Below are 19146 nucleotides of genomic sequence, written 5' to 3'. Positions count from 1 at the left end.
CTAAAAAGAGTTCACTCTTATTGGCTGAGCTGTCAACAAAGGAACTGCGATTGGTTGAAGAGACTCAGGCAACAGACATCCTCTGTGATTGGCCAGCTTTGGACCCTGGCTACCGTGTATTAGGATTCCATTACAGGTCCTGGAAACAACTGGACTATAGACATAAGAATATACCAGAGGCACACACAGTAAGGAAGATCTGTTCCCATACACGTCGCGAAGTGCGCCGGATTTTATTTTATTTTTAATGCCTTTCCTTGCCGTTTCAAAGAGATGCTTTTACATATAATTTCTGGTTTATTCTTCTATTTTTAAATCACAGGGAAACAAAAACAAAAAAAATGTCAGAAGAAACAATTCAAAGTTTATTATAAAGTAAAAGAAGAGAATAGAAAGTAAGTCATAATTTCAGCTTCTCTACTTGGGGTAGGGCTTCAGGGCGAAAACGGCACGCTGTTTCTCCCGTTAGTTTCAGTGGGAAAGCCACCCTAATCGGATCGTCGGACACTATTTTTTTGTTTCGTTAAGCCCCAAATTTACCGCGCATCCTTGTCAGGCAAAGTTAGGACTGGGCTAGGATTTCAAGCTGCTGGCAAGTTTTCATTGTCGGGTTGCTGTCCTCTGAACACAATTCTCCATCCCGTCTTCAACAGACATGCACTGAAAAAAGGCTGAGAATCAACTCCCGGTTAGTGTTGTTATTCAAAAGGAGTTTAAAGGCACTGTTCCCTTTGCACTGAACTTAACGGAAGCTGGAACGGAAGAGAGCTAGTCTTGTGGTAGCAAGCATGACTTGTCCCCTTTAAACTAGCAGGTTACGCCCTGGTTGCATACGAAAGAGAGACTAGAAGTGTGAGCGCTGTAAGAGCATCTAGGCTCCAAGTTCCTTCCCTGGCATCTCCAAGATAGGGCTGAGAGATTCCTGCCTGCAACCTTGGAGAAGCCGCTGCCAGTCTGGGTAGACAATACTGAGCGAGATGGACACATGGTCTGACTCAGTATATGGCAGCTTCCTATGTTCTATGTGGCGTGTCTTTTGCCCTGAAGACCCCCTAGTGGAGAAACTTCAGTGTGTGCACTAGATGTCCGTACTAGGGCAGCGTTGGCCAATCTGAGGCTCGCCAGCTGTTGTTGGACTATATCCGTGGGCGTAGTGGAAGAATAGGTACAGAATCCGCACCAGGATCAAAACGCTATAATTCCCTTGATTCCTTGGAGGAAAGCCTCACAGACAGCCAGACTGGTTAAGACTGCCCTGTCTTAACGTTGTCCTGTAAAATAGTCAACGGAAATCACACGAAAGAAAAAACAATTCCACTGAGCATATACAGAATGTCTTTCCAACACCACACTAATTCAGCAGGTTGTCAGTTACCCCCACACATCTAGAATTAAGATCAAGATGTGGCACAAATTTTCCAAGGCCGGAGGGAAAGTTACCCCAGAAGTGAAGACATAGGGGGAAGAGGAAAATCAAAGGACATTCCAAGGCTGAGTCTTTTGATGTAGTTTTCTGCCTCACCTCTATTAGGTACAATACAGGAGGTTTGCTCTGGTTGGTTTTTGTATGTGGCCTTTCCCAATAGGTACAAACCGCTGAAAGACTCCTCCCCAATCCAGCAAGTTTGTTCAGAGCGATTCCTTTCTCTCTCTTACCGATGGAAGTTTGATGGGCCCTGATCAGATAAACAATGACATCTTCCTTCACGTACTACTCCTACAGGGAGAACTGTATTATGCGTTCTGTTCTGTGCAACTTTGCAAGCACACACACTCATGGCTACGTTGGCTCATTTTATCTTTAAGCTGCAGGCTTAGCAATACCTGCAAGTTCTACATAAAAATATAGTGGGCAGGCAGCATCCATACTTAAGTTAGTCATGCCTAAGCACCTTTGGAATTAACGGGACTTAAGTTTAACTTGTCTTCTAGATGTCGACTGTGCTGATTCATTACATTTGTATAGCACCCTTCATCAACTCTCAAGGCAGCTCACAAAAGAACCAAAAAACCCAAAAACCTCAGCTAAAATTGTGATCAAAAATGTATTTTCAAGGTCTTTTTTAAAAGGTCACCAAGATGTAAACCTCTAACCATGACTAAATATAAATATTTTATTTATTTAAAAAAGCTGGACTTCTTTCTAGGGTAGGGGTAGTCAACCTAGGCTCTCTAGCTGTTACTGACTTCAACTCCCCTCATCTCCAGCCACAATACATTAAGACTGGGGATGATGTGAGTTGCAGTTCAACAACAGCTGGAGGAGAGCAAGGTTGGCTACCTTTGTATCTAGGAAAATATGTTTAGGACGGCTGACATCCAGACTCATGAGTAATTCCACTGAAATGAAACAATTATAATGAACCTGTCCTATAAATTTCACTGGGACTACTGAAGAGTAAGCCACCTAATGGCACAGCATGGAAGTAACTTGCCTAGGGAGTAAGAGGTTGCTGGTTCAAATCCCTGCTGTTGTGTTTCCCTGACTATGGGAAACACCTATATCAGGCAGCATCAATATAGGAAGATGCTGAAAAGCATCATCTCATATTGTGTGGGTGATGGCAATGGCAAACCCCTCCTGTATTCTACCAAAGAAAACCACAGGGCTCTGTGGTTGACAGCACAACTTTACCTTTACTTTCCTAAAAAATAACTTAGTCTGGCTAAAGGTAAAGCGTGCCATCAAGTCGATGGCACCCACAAAGCCCTGTAATTTCTAGAACCTTGTGAAAGCTGTCATAATAGGGGCCAGAATCTCAAACCCTATTCAACTTACAAGTTTTTTGTTTTTTTAAAAAAAACAGACATGAGTGGGGGGCAAGTATAAAAAAGCAATGCCCTGCTACATATCTCTCTCCTTCCCATTCAATTTTGTTTGATGAAGAGTTCTAGAGAACTTGAAATCTTGGTCACCACTTTGTAATTGTTTTTGTTGGGCCTAAGTCCATGTATTAATCCATTTTGGCTTTCAATTTTTTGGATAAATGACTATCAATGGAAACACATTGTAGAAAAACAGGCATGTTTTAATATGTTTCAGTTAAGAATAAGTGTCATTAAAGAAACTTGTGGACTATGAGCTACAAAAACTTATTCACAATAAATATTTTAAGATGCCATGAGACTATTGCTTTTGTAGTGAGTGTTTACAAATTATGGAGCAGCCTCTCTGTACCCATTTATACCACACCTCTCAATTAACATGTCACATCATTAAGCCAATTAACAAAAAACCACTCCCCATATTCAAAGATTTGAATGGAGGCAAAGGACTGGCTAAAGTCTGTCTTGTACTGTTTTGCTCTGAATAGGATGTACAATTTCAAAGTTTTCCCTATCCATATTCTCACACAACCACTTGCACATTTCCACTCATTTGTGTGGCACTAGAACTAGACTGGAGCCAGTAACTGGAGACAAACTCTAGTATGAACAATAGCCTAGATTACCTGCACAGGAAGCCTTGCTTACTCATAAGTTAATCTTACCAAGGTAATCAAGTCATACTTCCAAGTAAGGGTAGATAGGATTGAAGCCTATATTTAGGTTAGCTAGCAGCATCTGCTTCTGAATTTTCTATTAGTAAGTTTTGAATATTCACACAGAATGGTATATTAAAAAGAAAGAAAAACCCATTTACCCTTACACTAATTTGAGAGCATGGAAGCAAAAAATCTTAATATAAGCAATATATTGGGTTGTGTTCCTTAGCTTCTTTCCGTATCTTCCTTAGCTTCTTTCCGTATCTTCAACTCTTTAGATAATATAAGCAAACCTGGGTTGTGTTCCTTAGCTTCTTTCCGTATCTTCAACTCAATTTCACTTTCTTGGGGGAAAAAACTGCTTTTTAAAGAGTTCTGCTCTTATTAGTAATAACCCCATATCAACTTACTAGAATGTAAACCCCACTGAATTTAATGGAACTTATTTCTGAGTAAACATACATAGGATTATGCCTCACATTTCTTGAACTGCAGGGAGTCTAGTTTATGATGATTACATTTTATATCCTGCTCTTTCTCCAAGGAGCCCAGAGTGGTGGACTACATACTTGAGTTTCTCCTCACAACCACCCTGTGAAGTAGGTTAGGCTGAGAGAGAAGTGACTGGCCCAGAGTCACCCAGCAAGTCTCATGGCTGAATGGGGATTTGAACTCGGGTCTCTCTGGTCCTAGTCCAGCACTCTAACCACTACACCTACAAGTTAAGAATCTCTGCACTGACAATGATAGGTGTTCCCAGCCTTAGATCCCGAGATTATTTTGGACTACAGCTCCCATCAGCCTTTAGTCATTGCAGCTGTGGATGGCAGTTGTAGTACAATGTCTAGGGACCCAAAGCTGGGGATCTCTGGATAAGAGCTGTGATATCACAGGGCAGCTTCTCATTCTGAAGGAAGGTGCCTGCTTGGCTCATAGCTTTTGGAGGCAAGTGGGGGAGGGCACAATTTTTAGGCAAGGCAGGATATAGATTCTGGTAATTAACATTCTGGATGAAGTGTCACAACAGAAATGGGAGTCCAAGTGACTTTTTCAAGTTCTGTTGGAAATAATGAATCACCTTTAATCTTAAAAGTTGCCCACATGCAGAAAGGGCTTCTACTTTATAGAACTTTTAACTGAACGAACCAGATAACCATAATATACTTGGATAATTATGATGCTAGAAAGAAAACTTATTCTGTAGTCTCCCAGTAACCTGTCATCTAATATTGTTGGCTAGAAATAGTGTCACCTACTTCTTACTGAACTAATTTGATTTTTGATTTTTAAAGCATAGACCTACAATGTCTCGGGCACCACACAACCCACATCATGTTCAGTCACCAGGTCACGTTTTGAGTATATTAACTTTATATGCACTAGTAGTATGGCCAGATTCAGTACATTGACTGTGAAGATTTTTAAAAAAAACTTTTATTAAAATGTTTTGGATACAGACAAACCTTCTCTGCAAACATGTTTCCCGAATGCTAACAGAACATGTTCTCTCTACTTTCCAATCTGTTCTCCAATTTCTAAAGTATATATTAAACTTTATATCCATACATTGCGAGGAGTTAGACTTGTCTAACTAATGACAGTACACTGCAGGCAGAAGGGAGAACAAGTCAGAGCTATTCACAATTGGTTTCTCCAGTGGCTGAGACACCACCTTCATAGAAAGCCATGATTTTACTGGGCACCAATCCTATAGCTCTTCTTACTTTTTAAGCATGGAACTGAAATATGCCATTTCAGGTAAGGGTTACCAGGTCTCATGTTGATTTAAGAAGAGCTATCCATTTGCATTCCTTGAGTGTAACAAGATAAAGAGATTTCTAGGTATTCAGAACTGGAGACGCTACATTATTTGCATCTGATCTATAAAGACAGGAGTTTTTGCTGGACCACTGAAGTTTGGTGTGGTTCTCTACACCTCCTTGGCACCACATTCATAGGCACTTCGGCCTAGATGTTCACAGATGACTGAAAAGCCTTATGTGAAAGCCACAGGCTTTAGCAAGACAAGATTAAAAGAAAACTCAACAATGATGCTGTATGCAGCGATTTCAGTGAAGACTCTGCAAACAGGTTTAGAATGATTACCGTTTTAGAAAAAGGAAGCCCTCTTGAGTTTAGTCAAACTTCCATCTAGGTACCCCTTTCACAAGTAGTCTACCATCTCATGCTTCTTCCAATAAAGGTTAGTCTTAAGTCATGTTTGTTGGGAGTACAACTGTGTTCTACTTTGCAAGTCAGACCACATCAATCTGTACAATTTAAATGTATCATTTTTGCAGTACATTCAGTTTTTGCTGGCAGAAGAGTTCTATATTCATCCTGGCTTATAGCTTAATTCGAGACTACAAAACAGCACTCCATGGAAACACTTGACTGAGAAGTGTCAATATATTCAGTTAAGCAGCAACACAGAACAACATGCCAGATCACTGGGTGAAACCGACAGATTCAGAAGTTAAAGATAATTGGATGATTAATACCACCACACCAGAAACTTTGGGACTTCTGTCAAATGGTTACGTTACAAACTTCTTTCGCTTTCAAGGAGTTTGATGCAGAAACGAAGGCTGCTGGATCACAGTAGCTAACAGTCAAGTTAACATTTGTCATAGCATTAATGTACCATTCAGCAGGAAAAAATGCCTGTGGCACAAACACAAGAGTTCTTCTGGTGCACTGCTATTTTGCACTTTATATTTTGCAATGGAGTCAAACAAGGCTTCACAAGTGTTTTCAGACCCTCTGAGCCAATAGCCCCTTGCATTCCAGAGTGAAAGATATCTGCCAGTGATCACTGGAAATTGTTTCAACTAAAGCACCATCACATCCCCTAAGGAGAAAATTATCTTTTTTGAAAAGCACGGAAAATGAAGATGTCTAGGCAGTATGAAAGTTCAAATACAAGCTCTGTTGAATATAAAAGAGATGGGGTTAGTTTACATTAACAGCATTATGATATGCAGATGCTGGAACAATGTAATGCTACAGTAACCCAACAAAATTAAGTCATGATTTCTACTGCATTTCTTCAGCAGTTGCCTGCAATGTAGAACATCCTGTGTTGTAAAGTACTAACTCGTACATCTTATTACGCTTTTGCTGTTGCAGCTGCAAAGAGACTGTTGACAAGAAAAGTGATAATATTTAGAGGTGGGCCTAAGTGAATAACCGCATTCAGACTCCTACACATAGTGACATGGAAAGCTAGAACAAGTGTGCCTGTGTGTGCGTTCCATCCTCCACCACCACAAAAGAAAACTAAAACTCCTGTGAATTAAAGAAAAAAAATCATTGCACAAGTCAGTCCCAATAGCACCGTCTTCATGATCAAGCTATGTGACAGCACAACTTCTTACAGGGCAATTCAATTCCTCTTTTCTGTTCACTTTTGAATATCATGATAGCTGGTTCAGTGATTTGGGGGACTATCTAAATACCATTAAATAGATTAAAAAAAAACCTTAACAGAGTCTGGCCCAAGATGAATGCTAACTTTAAAAAAATCTAAAGGGACACCATTTACATTAAACACTTTCTTTAAAAATATAATTGCTTTCTTTTAAGTCAATTGGCCACAGTGGTGAGACATGTTCTCTTTTCCAGCCACTAGCGTGCTGTGTGCAGAGTTTTGCATCCCAGCTCAGCAGCCCCATTGCAACTGAAAGCCATGGTTTCCATAGGAAACAATGGCAACTGGAAGTGACAATCTGCACCAGTGTACAGAATGCTATCTCCCAGACAAAAGGAAAGGAATTGTGTCACCACTGTGATATAGGGTAACTGAAGACAGGAGTCTCTTGATCATTGCCAGTATGCGGTTGGAGAGCCTTCCATGTTCTAATAGAGAAGTCCATAAGGAAGCTGTGAACAGGATCAGTCCAGTAGATCTGTCTCTCCAAATATCAGTCAATATACTGTGATAGCCAACGAAAACCTTCACCGTAGCCTTGCCTCTTCAGTACGCTGCACATGAACACTTCCATGGGACGTGTGTTCAAATCCTTCTGTGGCACATTCCCCTGGAGGGTGAAACAAGAATTGATTCATGGGGGCTCAGCTGCAGAGTTGCATAGACAACTACCCATGATTTTTCAAAATGCACAGAGAAGCACGGATGCACCAGGCTCTCTTATAACACTGGCTTGGCATAAGCTTTCCATGTGTCCATTCTAACTTGTTCTACAAGCCTTACTGCAACTGATACTTTTGATTGCAGCTCATTCAACAGCCACAATACAACCATAAAAATGACAAGCCAGACAAGCTATGGAATGAACAAATGTACCAATTTATAATCTCAGTAAAGACATACACAACTAACTTTCTTCACCTGTACTTTAAAAGAGACACTGCACAATTTTTGGTCACTTCCAGTTGCACAAAAGAAAAAGAATTCCCAGAGGGGGTAAAGGTTATACAAAATAAGCCTCTTCTATATAAGCAAGCTCTTGCAATTCTACTTGACTAATACTATCTCCTTTTAATTATGACTAAAACTACTTTTCACCATGACTAAAATGACATCATTTAGCTAAAACTACTACAGACACTATCTGTACAAGTCTCAGGTTCAGTATTTCTCTAGTATTTTAAAAGTCATTAGAACTTGTGGATCTGGAAGCACAGCTGCACTTGAGAATTCTTTAAAATGATATAGATTTTATCCTACTAGACCAGTTTCCTGACTTTATAACCAGCACTCACTCCTTACCTTTCCTGTTGTCTGCCCATAAAGCCCAAAAATTTCTCGCAGCTTCTCCTCACTGATAGCTTCTGGTCTGTCAATTTTGTTACCCAAGATAAGAATTGGCACATTGGATATTGTTTCATCAGTCATTAGTGCCTAACAGGAAGAGAGAAAAACATTCAGGTCATAATGTATCGAGCAAGCAATGATTCTAAGTAAAAACTATAACCCAAGCTTCAGACAGTGCTACTGAAAGCAATTTGTTAAATGCAAATAAGGTTGAAGCATCTTCCTGATAAGGAAAGCCAAAGCATTCGAGGAGTTTTAGTTCAGAGCGCACACACACTCCTGGAGTGGAGAGATGATGTGATGTAAGCTTATAAAATTACACATGGGGCGAAGACAGCAGAGGAGAAGTCCCCCACCCCGGCCAATAGTACTAGAACTCAGGAGTCGTGCAAAGAAATTAATTGGCAGGAGACCAAGTTGGTTTTTTTAAAAATCATATTTTAAATTCCATAATACATAGCTTATGGAATTCACTGCCACAAAATATGGTGGTGCCCAAAATATGGCAATTGCTTTAAAGAGGATTAATTAAAGACAAATCGGTACCTACTAGTCATAATAGCTATATGGTTGAGAGGCAAAATATCACTGACTATCAATTGCTGAGCAACAATAGGGGGAAAGAACTATGCCTTCATGTCCTGCTTGGAGGCCTCCCCAAGGGATCTGTTTAGCCATTGTGGGAATCAGGATGCTGGATGTGATGGACTTTTGGAGTGATCCAGGCTGCTCGTGTTCTTACCTCAATTCCTTCCATTACAGCAGCATAAAGTATCACACAAGTATACAAAGCCAAATATCATAGCAGTAGCACTTTAAAAGACATTGTGTATTACATTCACCGATTACATTCATTCTGAAACCATACATGTTTTCCAGTGGGTTGGAAGAGTCAGAAGGTAATGAAGTCGATCTGCTCAAGAATATTTTCTACACATAACTCCCTAAAGAACATGGTGAGCTATAAGCAGAGAGCAAGAGTGAAAAATATAGCTGTGCCAACATCAGTGCATAGCAAACAAAGTAACTAGAATTACATACAATTTTTGCTGGAGAGCAGAGCTGGTCTTGTGGTAGCAAGCATGACTTGTCCCCTTAGCTAAGCAGGGTCTGCCCTGGTTGTATATGAATGGGAGATGTGATGTGTGAGCACTGCAAGATATTCCCCTCAGGGGATGAAGCCGCTCTGGGAAGAGCAGAAGGTTCCAAGTTCCCTCCCTGGCTTCTCCAAGATAGGGCTGAGAGAGATTCCTGCCTGCAACCTTGGAGAAGCCGTGCCTGTCTGTGTAGACAATACTGAGCTGGATAGACCAATGGTCTGACTCGGTATATGGCAGCTTTTAAGTTCCTAAGTGTTCCACAGAACTTCGTTGTCTTAACTATTACTGGCTTATTTCTTACCATTCTGTACCTTTGATTCAGTCATTAGATTTTTCCAGTGAAACACACAGTCAGTCTTAAGCAATGTTCCCTCTAAGAAGGATTTCCAGATGTTGTTGACTACAACTCCCAGAATACTCAGCTGCAATGGCTTTTGCTTGTGGATTCAGGGAGCTGTAGTCTACAACATCTGGGACTCTCTCTGAGAAGGAACACTGCTCCTAATATTTTTTTTTTGCATGAAATGGTGGGAAAGATTCTGCACAAACCAGTTGTACAATGGCACCAGTACATACATTAGGAGAGCCAGCGTGGTATAGTGGTTAGAGTGCTGGACTAGGACCGGGGAGACCCGAGTTCAAATCCCCATTCAGCCATGAGACTTGCTGGGTGACTATGGGCCAGTCACTTCTCTCTCAGCCTAACCTACTTCACAGGGTTGTTGTGAAAGAGAAACTCAAGTATGTAGTACACCGCTCTGGGCTCCTTGGAGGAAGAGCGGGATATAAATGTAATAATAATAATAATAATAATAATAATAATAATAATAATAATACCACCAGGGGATAGCAGAATAGAAGAAAAAGAAATAGAAAAAAATCACCAAATACAAAGATCTACAAATTGAAATTGAAAGGCTGTGGCAGAAAAAGACCAAAATAATCCTAGTGGTAATTGGCGCCCTGGGTGCAGTTCCAAAAGACCTTGAAGAGCACCTCAACACCATAGGGGCCACAGAAATCACCACCAGCCAATTACAAAAAGCAGCTTTACTGGGAACAGCCTATATTCTGCGACGATATCTATAACAATTGATAATAAAATTCTGGCATCCCAGGTCCTTGGGAAGGACTTGATGTCTGGATAAAACAAACCAGTCAATAACACCTGTCTGACTGTGTAAACAAGAGAGATGTTAATAATAATAATAATAATAATAATAATAATAATAATAATAATACATTAAGCTCCACTTTGGACTCCATAAGACGTGGGTGATCTGCACAGTCCACTAAAAAGACAATTCCATTAATTGCTGGTAGGTAGTTCTTCCAGACACGCCGAGCTACAAAGGAAAGAAAAGTATTCCTGTAAGGACTCAAAGCAACATGGACACCAGTTGCACTATCTGGGATGGGGGGTGGGGGGGAGTCAACTGTTTGTGTTCTCCGCAATTTTCAAACTTCAGCTTGCCAAAAAAATCAAAATCAGAATTGGCCTCTGTGAGCTACTACATATACTTACCTTCTGACAATTCAAATGTGCACTTTATATATAGGCTCCCAGTAGTGTATAGTGTGCACTAAATGAATTAGCTTTGCTATTTTAGGTTTTTCATATGGCCACTTCCTGATGGTAACTTGCTTTGCCCTAGAAACAGGTACTTTTATCTCTGTGTAATTACTCCTCCAAGAGAATTTGGCGAAAGCTCCAAGTGAGCTGGGCTGTCCCTGGAGACACCCCACAGCCATTTCAGTGATCACAGTGGCACTTTTTGAAGTCTCTATGAAACTATGATCATAGAAATCATTGTGGGCTATTTCCATGAACAGCACAGTTCACATAGGGCTTGCACCACATGGATCATATACAGCTAATGATCTCCTGGTTAAAAATGCTTTGTCTCAGAATAATCAACATCAGGACAAAAATAGAACAGATGCTGATCACAAAAACAACTTTATTTTTACCTTGCTCATGGCCACCAAGATCAAAAGTTGTGAAAGTCATTCCTGCAATTGTCAGCTCTTCTGATGCTAAAGGAAGAAAATGCTTTATGAACTTTCAGCAACAATGTTTGCACTGTCTCACAGTATACCATCTCATATAATATAAAAATGTTTATTTTCCAAAGAAAGCTACTCGAAACACAACACCTTTAAGGATCACCCATGCCTAAATTTACATTTGAAACCTTCTAAGGTTAAATCTGATAAGATGTTGACAAAATTATTCTGAACCCTAGTTTATAAGACTTATCAAGCAAAGAGTTATGTACATTTCGTTTTTAGATATGCAACAGTTCTAGTTTATTGTTGAAGAGTACCAATTTATTTCAAGGTATTAAGCCTTACAAAAGCTGTTTGGCATAAATCTACAACCGTGCTTTCAAGACCTTGTCTACAATGAGAACTGTCATTATGCAACTTTAATAAAGATGTAAGCTAAGCTTTAAAGCTTATTAATGCATAATGGCAATTTTTAAAAGAACCATAATAGATAACACCACCCACAGCTAGACAAAGCTTACTTGGATGCAATGTAGGAACATGTTGACCCAATCGGTCATCTTTAAGCATGTGCAGAAGAGTGGTTTTGCCTGCATTATCCAAGCCCAGGAAAACTAACTTCCCAGATTTCTTGTATAATCCTGTAGAAAAGAAAAGTACACACATATAACACGTGACTACAACATCAACTCAAGAGAAGCTAAGTAATAATATTTAAAAATATGTCTGGAATAACTATGTTATTTCTATTGGGAACATGGTACAACTTTCAGAAGACAATGGTTTTAAAGAAATATTCCAGAGGTACCACCAGTGGAGAAACACAGCACATGTGGCAGGGTTGGGTTTTTGAACTGGCAGTGCTGGAATGAGGACACAACTTTTTCTTAGTGGGCATCCAGAACAGCACTCACCTCTTTCATTTACTCTTGTTTCTCTAGCATTAGGTTTTGTACACTTCTGCTGTTTGGAATTGTGAGCAATGGGTTTCCTCCCCCAACCTGTAACCTAATGCTGCAGCTCTGCAATTATTCCCATATACCAGGCTTTAACAAATTTTCTTTGCCTCTAGGAACCAACCCACCATCTGCTCTGTGTGGGGGGTGGGGGCACAGGCTCCATGACTTGCCTACTTATTCATCTTTCTGGTCATGTCTGTCTGGCTCAGGCAGCTGATGGACTGACCCAACTAGGAGGAAGGAGGAGTAACCCACCCCTGCCTTGCTTGCTCAATCCCTCCTCCACAATCTATTGCCTGGCTCAATGTCCACACTTAATCTTTCAGGGCCCATGATGAGCTACTGCTAAGGAATGGTTGAGCCCTTCCCTATCTATACATTTCAACTGTTTGATGAAGTGTGCCAAGAGGAGGGAAAAAAGGTCCAAAGAGAAACTTGAGATGGGACTGCAAAGTAGCCAGGTTTAAAAAATTAAAATTAGCAAGGCATGGGAAGAGGATGGGTAAAATAATGCTACAATACTTCATCTCAACTGATTATGAAAGGTTTGTATTTCTAATGCATGGCTTGAAAAATCCCAGATGCCAGGGAGCCATGGTGCCTAGAAAACCTAGGCCAGGATATTCAGAGACAGTTATTTAATCAAATATTTATTTGTCCCAGGCAGCCTTGTTTCTTTTCCAAGTATACTACTTGTAAAGGGGATAAGGAGATGCCCATTTACCCTCTCCCTCCACGATATCCATTACTAAATTGTGTAATTTTGTCAAGTGCCCATTGTCTGGTATGGATGTGCATGGAAATGGCTCAGAAGCCCTTTACAGGCCGCTGAACCAGTTCAAAGGAAAGCGCCTCCGACCCAGTTCGGTGGGTGGTTCTGCCAGTTCGAAGGCAGGGGTGCATCTTTAAGGGTCGGGGAGGGTACACTTACCCCTCCCTCTGCTTTCCCACTGCTGGTGCTCCAATTTTTACAAGTCCATCCAGGCGGCAGAGTACCTCCCTGCCGCCCCATTGCCTCCTTTACCAAAAGTAACTAGAAGTATCCAACATGCCTGTGTGCACAAGGCATGGGCATGTTGGCCCCCCCCCATGTGCGTGCTCCCGTGCCCAGGCATGTTGGGGGCCCACGCCCACCCACATCATGTATGCTCCCATGCCCGGTGTGAGCATGCATGTCGGATACTTCTGGTTACTTCTGGTAAAGGGGGCAATGGGGTGGCAGGGAGCTATGCTGCCACCCCAATGGACTTTAAAATGGAGCGCCAGCAGGGGAAAAGCAGAGGCAAGGGTAAGTGCACCCTCCTCCACACTTAAGATGTGCACACACCCGGCCTTCGAACCACCCCCACCCGGTTCCATGCACTGGCTCCTAAATCCAAAGGAAATTTGTCAAGGTCTGCTCTAATGAGGTGCAGAAAGGCAGAGAAAGTGGAATGGTGTCAAAATTGCCACCACTTTACACAATTATCAGTAGCAGAGTGTAAAAACACCACAAGGATGGACGTACCCTTACTAAAGCCATCCCAATGAGGGCTATATTTCTGGGTTAATGAGAGTTGTTCATTGGCAAACTTTCGAAGCCTTACCCAGAAATTGCAGCACACTGCTGAAGCCATTGTAGATCCATTCAAATATGAATGACATTGTGGGAGATCAATTGCCTGGGTGGGAGGAAAAGGATTTGTTGAGAGTCTTGGCTGCACACTAGAACAATTCAGCTATCACACTTGCTTATGAACAAGAAAGCTACACATTCAAGTTTGCTATCCATGTACTAGTAGGGAAAAGGTAGAATGGTAGATCCTTCACAGATCTGAAGATAGCAGGAACAAATCAACACTTCTTCTCCAAGGTTATAAAAGCTATAAGCGAACAGCTTACACAACAACTTCTATGTTCTCTCGATTCTCCATTCTAGCGTACCTGATATGCATACTAGGTTGAGATGCCTTCATATATGAAGCCAAGTTCTATTCAGAGTAGAAATTCCATGAGTTGTTTGCCCAAAGGTTCCCAATCTTTGCTATTATCTTTATGCAGAACTTCGAACAACCAAATTGCAAGAGCACAAGCAAGCAGAAAAACCTAAGGTGACAATTTTGATTATAAGCCTTTGACTTAAGGTGCATGCATCAAAATGGAACTTTAGGTCCACCAAGCTGTGGATCCCATATTTTGGCACTGTGTAAGTGTAGCAAGCAGAGTGACATTCTTCTCTTCATGCAGCCAGTGCACTGAGAACATTCTCAAATAGAAGATACACAACCTTCCCCCTTAATTGATGGTGAAGTGAGGAGACTCTTTCTCCATTGTGGACCACAGCAGTTGGGCAAATGCAATAATCTCAACATATATCACCAGGCATCCATAAATCCATTTGCCAGCTCTCCTGAGGCAAATGCCCGCAGTCTTCTGGCAAGTGGGACATCCAGCATCACTAAGATTTCCTCCCAAGAGGTCCTGTTTCCACTGCCATTTTCAGTAAGGTAAGAAACAGCAGGGGTCCATTCTGAGCGATAGGAGAGGCTCCTATCATCTCTTCCCATCTCCACATCCCAGTGCAAATGAGAGAAGAACTGCTTGTCTTCTAAGCATTTGTGTACTAGAACTGAGGAGGAGAGAGAGGATTGGTGGCAACAACACATACTGACTGGCTGGCGAGTCAAGCCAACATTTGTGGGCCCCTGCACATCACTTTGCTCAAGAATGTTCTTACTGACCAAGAGCACTGGGTGACTTCAGTACCAGCAACACTATTTGGTTGATAGATCACGGCTTCCTCAGTTCAATGACTTCCAAATGAAGCTTTAAGGGCAGCATCCAAACTTGTCTTGTACTAATGCAAATACTTAATACTAGTTGCACTACTATTAAGGCGGTAGCGCACAGTCATTGCACAAAGAAATTATCCTCCGTCCCAAACTAGTTCTAGTCTTAGTGCAAACTGCTATGCAACCCTGAAAAAATGCAAACGGGGAACTCCTTGCACAAGTCCATGTGCACGCAAATCAAGAACTCCATGCACAACAAGCACTCAGGTGCTTTCTCTTCCACTAGAAGTAGCACAACTTGAGGAGCAGCACAACCACAGTCATTCAGTTGTAAGCACTACTGTAGATGCTACCCTGTGTGTTCTTGTAAATTCAAAAGTATAAAATGCAGCCTCATCACATCAAAATGCACACCCAGTTTTTATCTCAAAACCAGAATTAAATACAACTAGCATTTCCTAGAAATTAGACATCACCTGTTCTTTATTACAGTCCAACTGCCCAAATAGGCTTCAACAAACCACAAGCTTAATCTGAATCAGAACACAGCCTCAAAAAACAAAACAAAACACCTGATTATAGTGTGAAGAAACAGCTTCAAATCATATATTGTAATCTATATAACTAGCCAACCCCGCACAGAGCATCTGTGCAGCACTTTGGGGCTGACTGTTTCCCCCTCTCTCTTCCTCCTGCCCCGGTCTCTCGTCTCTTCCCCTTCCCTCCAGCACGGGCTTTCCAGCCATCCTCCCCTCCTGTTCCTCCCCCCCCCCAGAACTGCAGCGGGTGGCCAAGAAGGGCCTCAGCCCGCCGTTTTTACTCCCTCCTGCCCGCCGCCGCCTCTCTCTCCCCCGCCCGCCGCCGCCTCTCTCTCCCCCCTCCTCTGCCAGCACTTTCTTCCCCCTCTCCTCCTCAGTCCTCACTTCGGAACTCTCGCAGCCTGTTCCTCCACCAAATCCTGGGCACGCATGTCCCACTCACCCCCTCTGGCGCCAGGCCAGGGCCAGTCCTTCCCACTGCCTCCTGTCTCCCAGCCCAGGCTGCAGCCGAGACAGCCCCTCTTGGCCAATGTCCAGCCAATCAGGTGCCTCCGCTGGCCAAAAAGAACTCAGCCAATCAGACGCCTCCACCAGCCAAACAGAGCTCAGCCAATCAGGTGCCTCCCTCGCTGCAGACATTGCCTTGCCACATCTCCACGCTGGCTGGCTAAGAGGAAGAATTATAAAGATTCTCAGCATGTACAGAGTGAAAATTCTCTTACTACTATGCAACTAAATTAGTCTCCACTATGTTGTCTGAAACATAGTGTTGGGACCTGGTTAGCTTTTGCTCCAGGGGTGGGGAACCCACAATAATTGTGGCTGGGGATGATGGGAGTTGTAGTTCAAAAACAGCTGGAGGGCCAGGACCAGGACCAGTGGTAAAACTGCTGCCCTGTAACCAGAAGGTTACAAGTTCAATCCTGACCAGGGGCTCAAGGTTGACTCAGCCTTCCATCCTTCCGAGGTCGGTAAAATGAGTACCCAGAATGTTGGGGGCAATATGCTAAAATCATTGTAAACCGCTTAGAGAGCTCCGGCTATAGAGCAGTATATAAATGTAAGTGCTATTGCTATTAATCGAACAAGCCTCTTAGGCCCTCAGGAAAACAAGAGTATATTAGAGGGCAAAGATTCCAGAAAGGCTTATACCCAACACCAGTGTTCTTGCTAATTTTTTCCATCTGTGTGCGGAATGAGTTTTGTTCTGGGCGGCATTATCAAGGCAGTGTGTGCACACATACATTCAGAGTGGGGCCTTCCTTCATCAACCTGAGTGGGATCCAAAATTTATTGAGCGGACATAAAAAAACCTTGTGAGCATGCATATGTGCGCATGCCTTAGTGGGAACAATGCCCAACACCTTTTGGTTGATTTATTTTTAAAGTAAGCCACTATTTATTTATTGAATTTATTGAATTTATATACCACCTAACATGGAAATCTCTAGGCGGTGATTTCTTAACCACTAAATGATTTTAAAAGTTGTATAATTTTTTAAAGTTACAGCACATCCACAAGATGTCTAATCTCAGCTACCTGTTCCTTGAGGCTCACATGAAAAACTGCACTCTTATTCCATCCATTTTTGGTACCCTAGCACTACTTTAGGGTTGCTATATTTTTCCTCCTGCCAGGGCCCTTGCACCTAACAAAAGCACAACAAGCAGAAACTCAGCAGAAGCACTCATCACTGTACTGCCATTCTGGAGAACTTTCACCCCTTTCCAAAGGTACAGAAGTCTTGTCACTGGAGAGGTGAGGAAAAGTTAGCAACTCTGCAGCAGGTTATAAAAAGACAGAACTAGAGCCAAGAATTAGAGAGAAGTGTAATCACAGTATGGAACATTGAAAAAGTACATTTTCAAGTATTCAAAGAGTATCACTTGTATCATCTCACTAAATCTTACAGCCCTGGTCAGCAAGTTTTACTGAAGAGCTACTTGGATAAGGTGGGGGGGGCATGCCCCCAAATGCCCTGTTGCAACAGCACAAGTGCTGCCCATCTCAAAAGACAACACAGATCCATGTTATTTAAGAGGGAAGGGAACTTCAAGCCCTCCTAGCCTAACCCCTTCCTACCACCTCCCTGAGAGGGGGCCATGGCCATCCAGCCTCCAACGAATGAGAGCCCACCAGGGCATAAGGCAGACTGTTCCTGTCGAAGAGTGTCCCTCCCAATGTCCAGCCTAAACCCGTTTCCTCTTCATTTCAGCATATGGGTTCTAGTCCTGATGCACTTGGAAGCAAAAAACCCCCAAAGAAAAACCTGCAAGCAAAAAAACGCGAGTCTGCCACTCGCCGCCCTCCTCCTCCTCCTCCGACAGTCCTCCAGATGCTTGAAGGCGAAGAGAGTGTGCGAGACGGCACCATCCTGGAGCCTGGATTTCGGCCAGGACACCCAGACCTCGGCCCCCGCTTCAGCACGGCAGGCAAGTCACTCGCAAGCGAACGCTCCCCCGATTGCAGAGCGACAGGAGAGACGGGAAGACCGGCGGCTCCCCTCAAGGCGCCTGGCGTTGCCCGACAGAGGAGAGGCTGGAGCGCCCGGGAGCGGGGGTGGCCTTGCCGGATCTCGAAGAAAACGAGCAGGAGGCGGCGAGAAGCCCGGCCAGCTACGTCAGGGGAGAAAGGAGCCCCGCGCAGGGCCCAGGGAGGCGCTACGTGGGGCCCGTGAAGTCCAAGGCAGGCGCGTCCTTCTCCGACGCCGCCAGGCCACTCTTCCCCCTCTCTCTCCCGAGGGGTGTCGAGGGGAAGGAGGGATTCCCCCTCAAGCGGAGAGCGGCTCCCGAGACCACTCCACTCCTCCCCTCCCCTCCGCCTGCGTGTCACTTGCTCTCCCTCCCTCCTTCTCTTCTTACCGGCCGGCTCAGGCCCAGGCCAGCGTCGCCCCCTCCCTCGCCCCCCCACATGGCCCTCACCTCCCCACATAGCCCTTGCCTCCCCTCCACCTTCCCCGGCAGCAGCTCTTTACCGGACGACACAACAATCCGGACGGCGGCGGCTCAGACGCTCCCCCGCACCCCTTACCTCGTTTACTCCTCCTCAGCCGCCGCCAGCACCACGCCGGAACTACGTAGCATCCCCTCCCGCGACTGATGCAGCTGCTTCCGGAGGAGGGGAACTGAAGGCACTGGGGTTGCTACGGTGCTGCCGCGCTGGCTGGCGTGCCGAGGCTCGCGCGCTACGTGTCCTGCGCACGCAGAGACGGCGTGAAGTTGAAGCCCCGCGCGGACTTGCGCAGGCGCGCGCGCGAGAAAGAGAGAGATGACGAGGGCAGGGCAGAGACTAGAGAGCGACGGAGTGGTTTTTCTTCTTCTGACTGGCTCTTTATGACGTCGCGGGTTTCGATCTCAGCGGGAGGGAAAGGGAGAGGAGAGGACGAGCCCTCAACAGCGGAGTCATTCATTTCATTCTCGATGATGATAGCAGGGAAGGACCCTACCGAGCCGGATGGATGGCCCAGTGATCTGACCGGATAGAGGACAGCTTCATGCTACGAAT

At 43.6% G+C, this 19146-nt stretch overlaps 1 protein-coding gene across 2 annotated transcripts; it reads right to left on the bottom strand.

Annotated features, from left to right (window-relative positions):
- Nucleotides 1-4901: 4901 nt before the first annotated feature.
- Nucleotides 4902-18837, bottom strand: SAR1A (secretion associated Ras related GTPase 1A). 2 transcript variants are annotated; one of them, XM_053307902.1, is made up of 7 exons: nucleotides 18673-18837; nucleotides 13918-13992; nucleotides 11894-12013; nucleotides 11334-11399; nucleotides 10605-10708; nucleotides 8218-8349; nucleotides 4902-7525 (listed from the first exon to the last, which is right to left on the bottom strand). In XM_053307902.1, the coding sequence occupies exons 2-7, from the start codon at nucleotides 13973-13975 to the stop codon at nucleotides 7409-7411; spliced, it is 597 nt and encodes a 198-aa protein (XP_053163877.1). In that variant the 5' UTR covers nucleotides 13976-13992; nucleotides 18673-18837; the 3' UTR covers nucleotides 4902-7408. The 2 variants fall into 2 exon arrangements, with proteins under 2 accessions (XP_053163877.1, XP_053163878.1); XM_053307903.1 differs by having other exon boundaries at nucleotides 18617-18682.
- Nucleotides 18838-19146: the final 309 nt, after the last annotated feature.

The sequence above is a fragment of the Hemicordylus capensis genome, chromosome 3 (assembly GCF_027244095.1).
Source record: "Hemicordylus capensis ecotype Gifberg chromosome 3, rHemCap1.1.pri, whole genome shotgun sequence".
NCBI lineage: Eukaryota > Metazoa > Chordata > Lepidosauria > Squamata > Cordylidae > Hemicordylus > Hemicordylus capensis.
The sequence above is the reverse complement of the archived record's forward strand: the minus strand, read 5'-3'. Positions and strand labels throughout refer to the sequence as shown.

What these genes read in the sequence shown, in the direction of transcription:
- SAR1A (XM_053307902.1), bottom strand. Translation starts at nt 13,975, where the DNA reads ATGTCATTCATATTTGAATGGATCTACAATGGCTTCAGCAGTGTGCTG. An exon ending in CAGTGTGCTGCAATTTCTGG is followed by an intron (nt 12,014 to 13,917) that starts GTAAGGCTTCGA and finishes TCTTTTCTACAG; the next exon opens with GATTATACAAGAAATCTGGG. An exon ending in TCTTGGTGGCCATGAGCAAG is followed by an intron (nt 10,709 to 11,333) that starts GTAAAAATAAAG and finishes TTTCCTTTGTAG; the next exon opens with CTCGGCGTGTCTGGAAGAAC.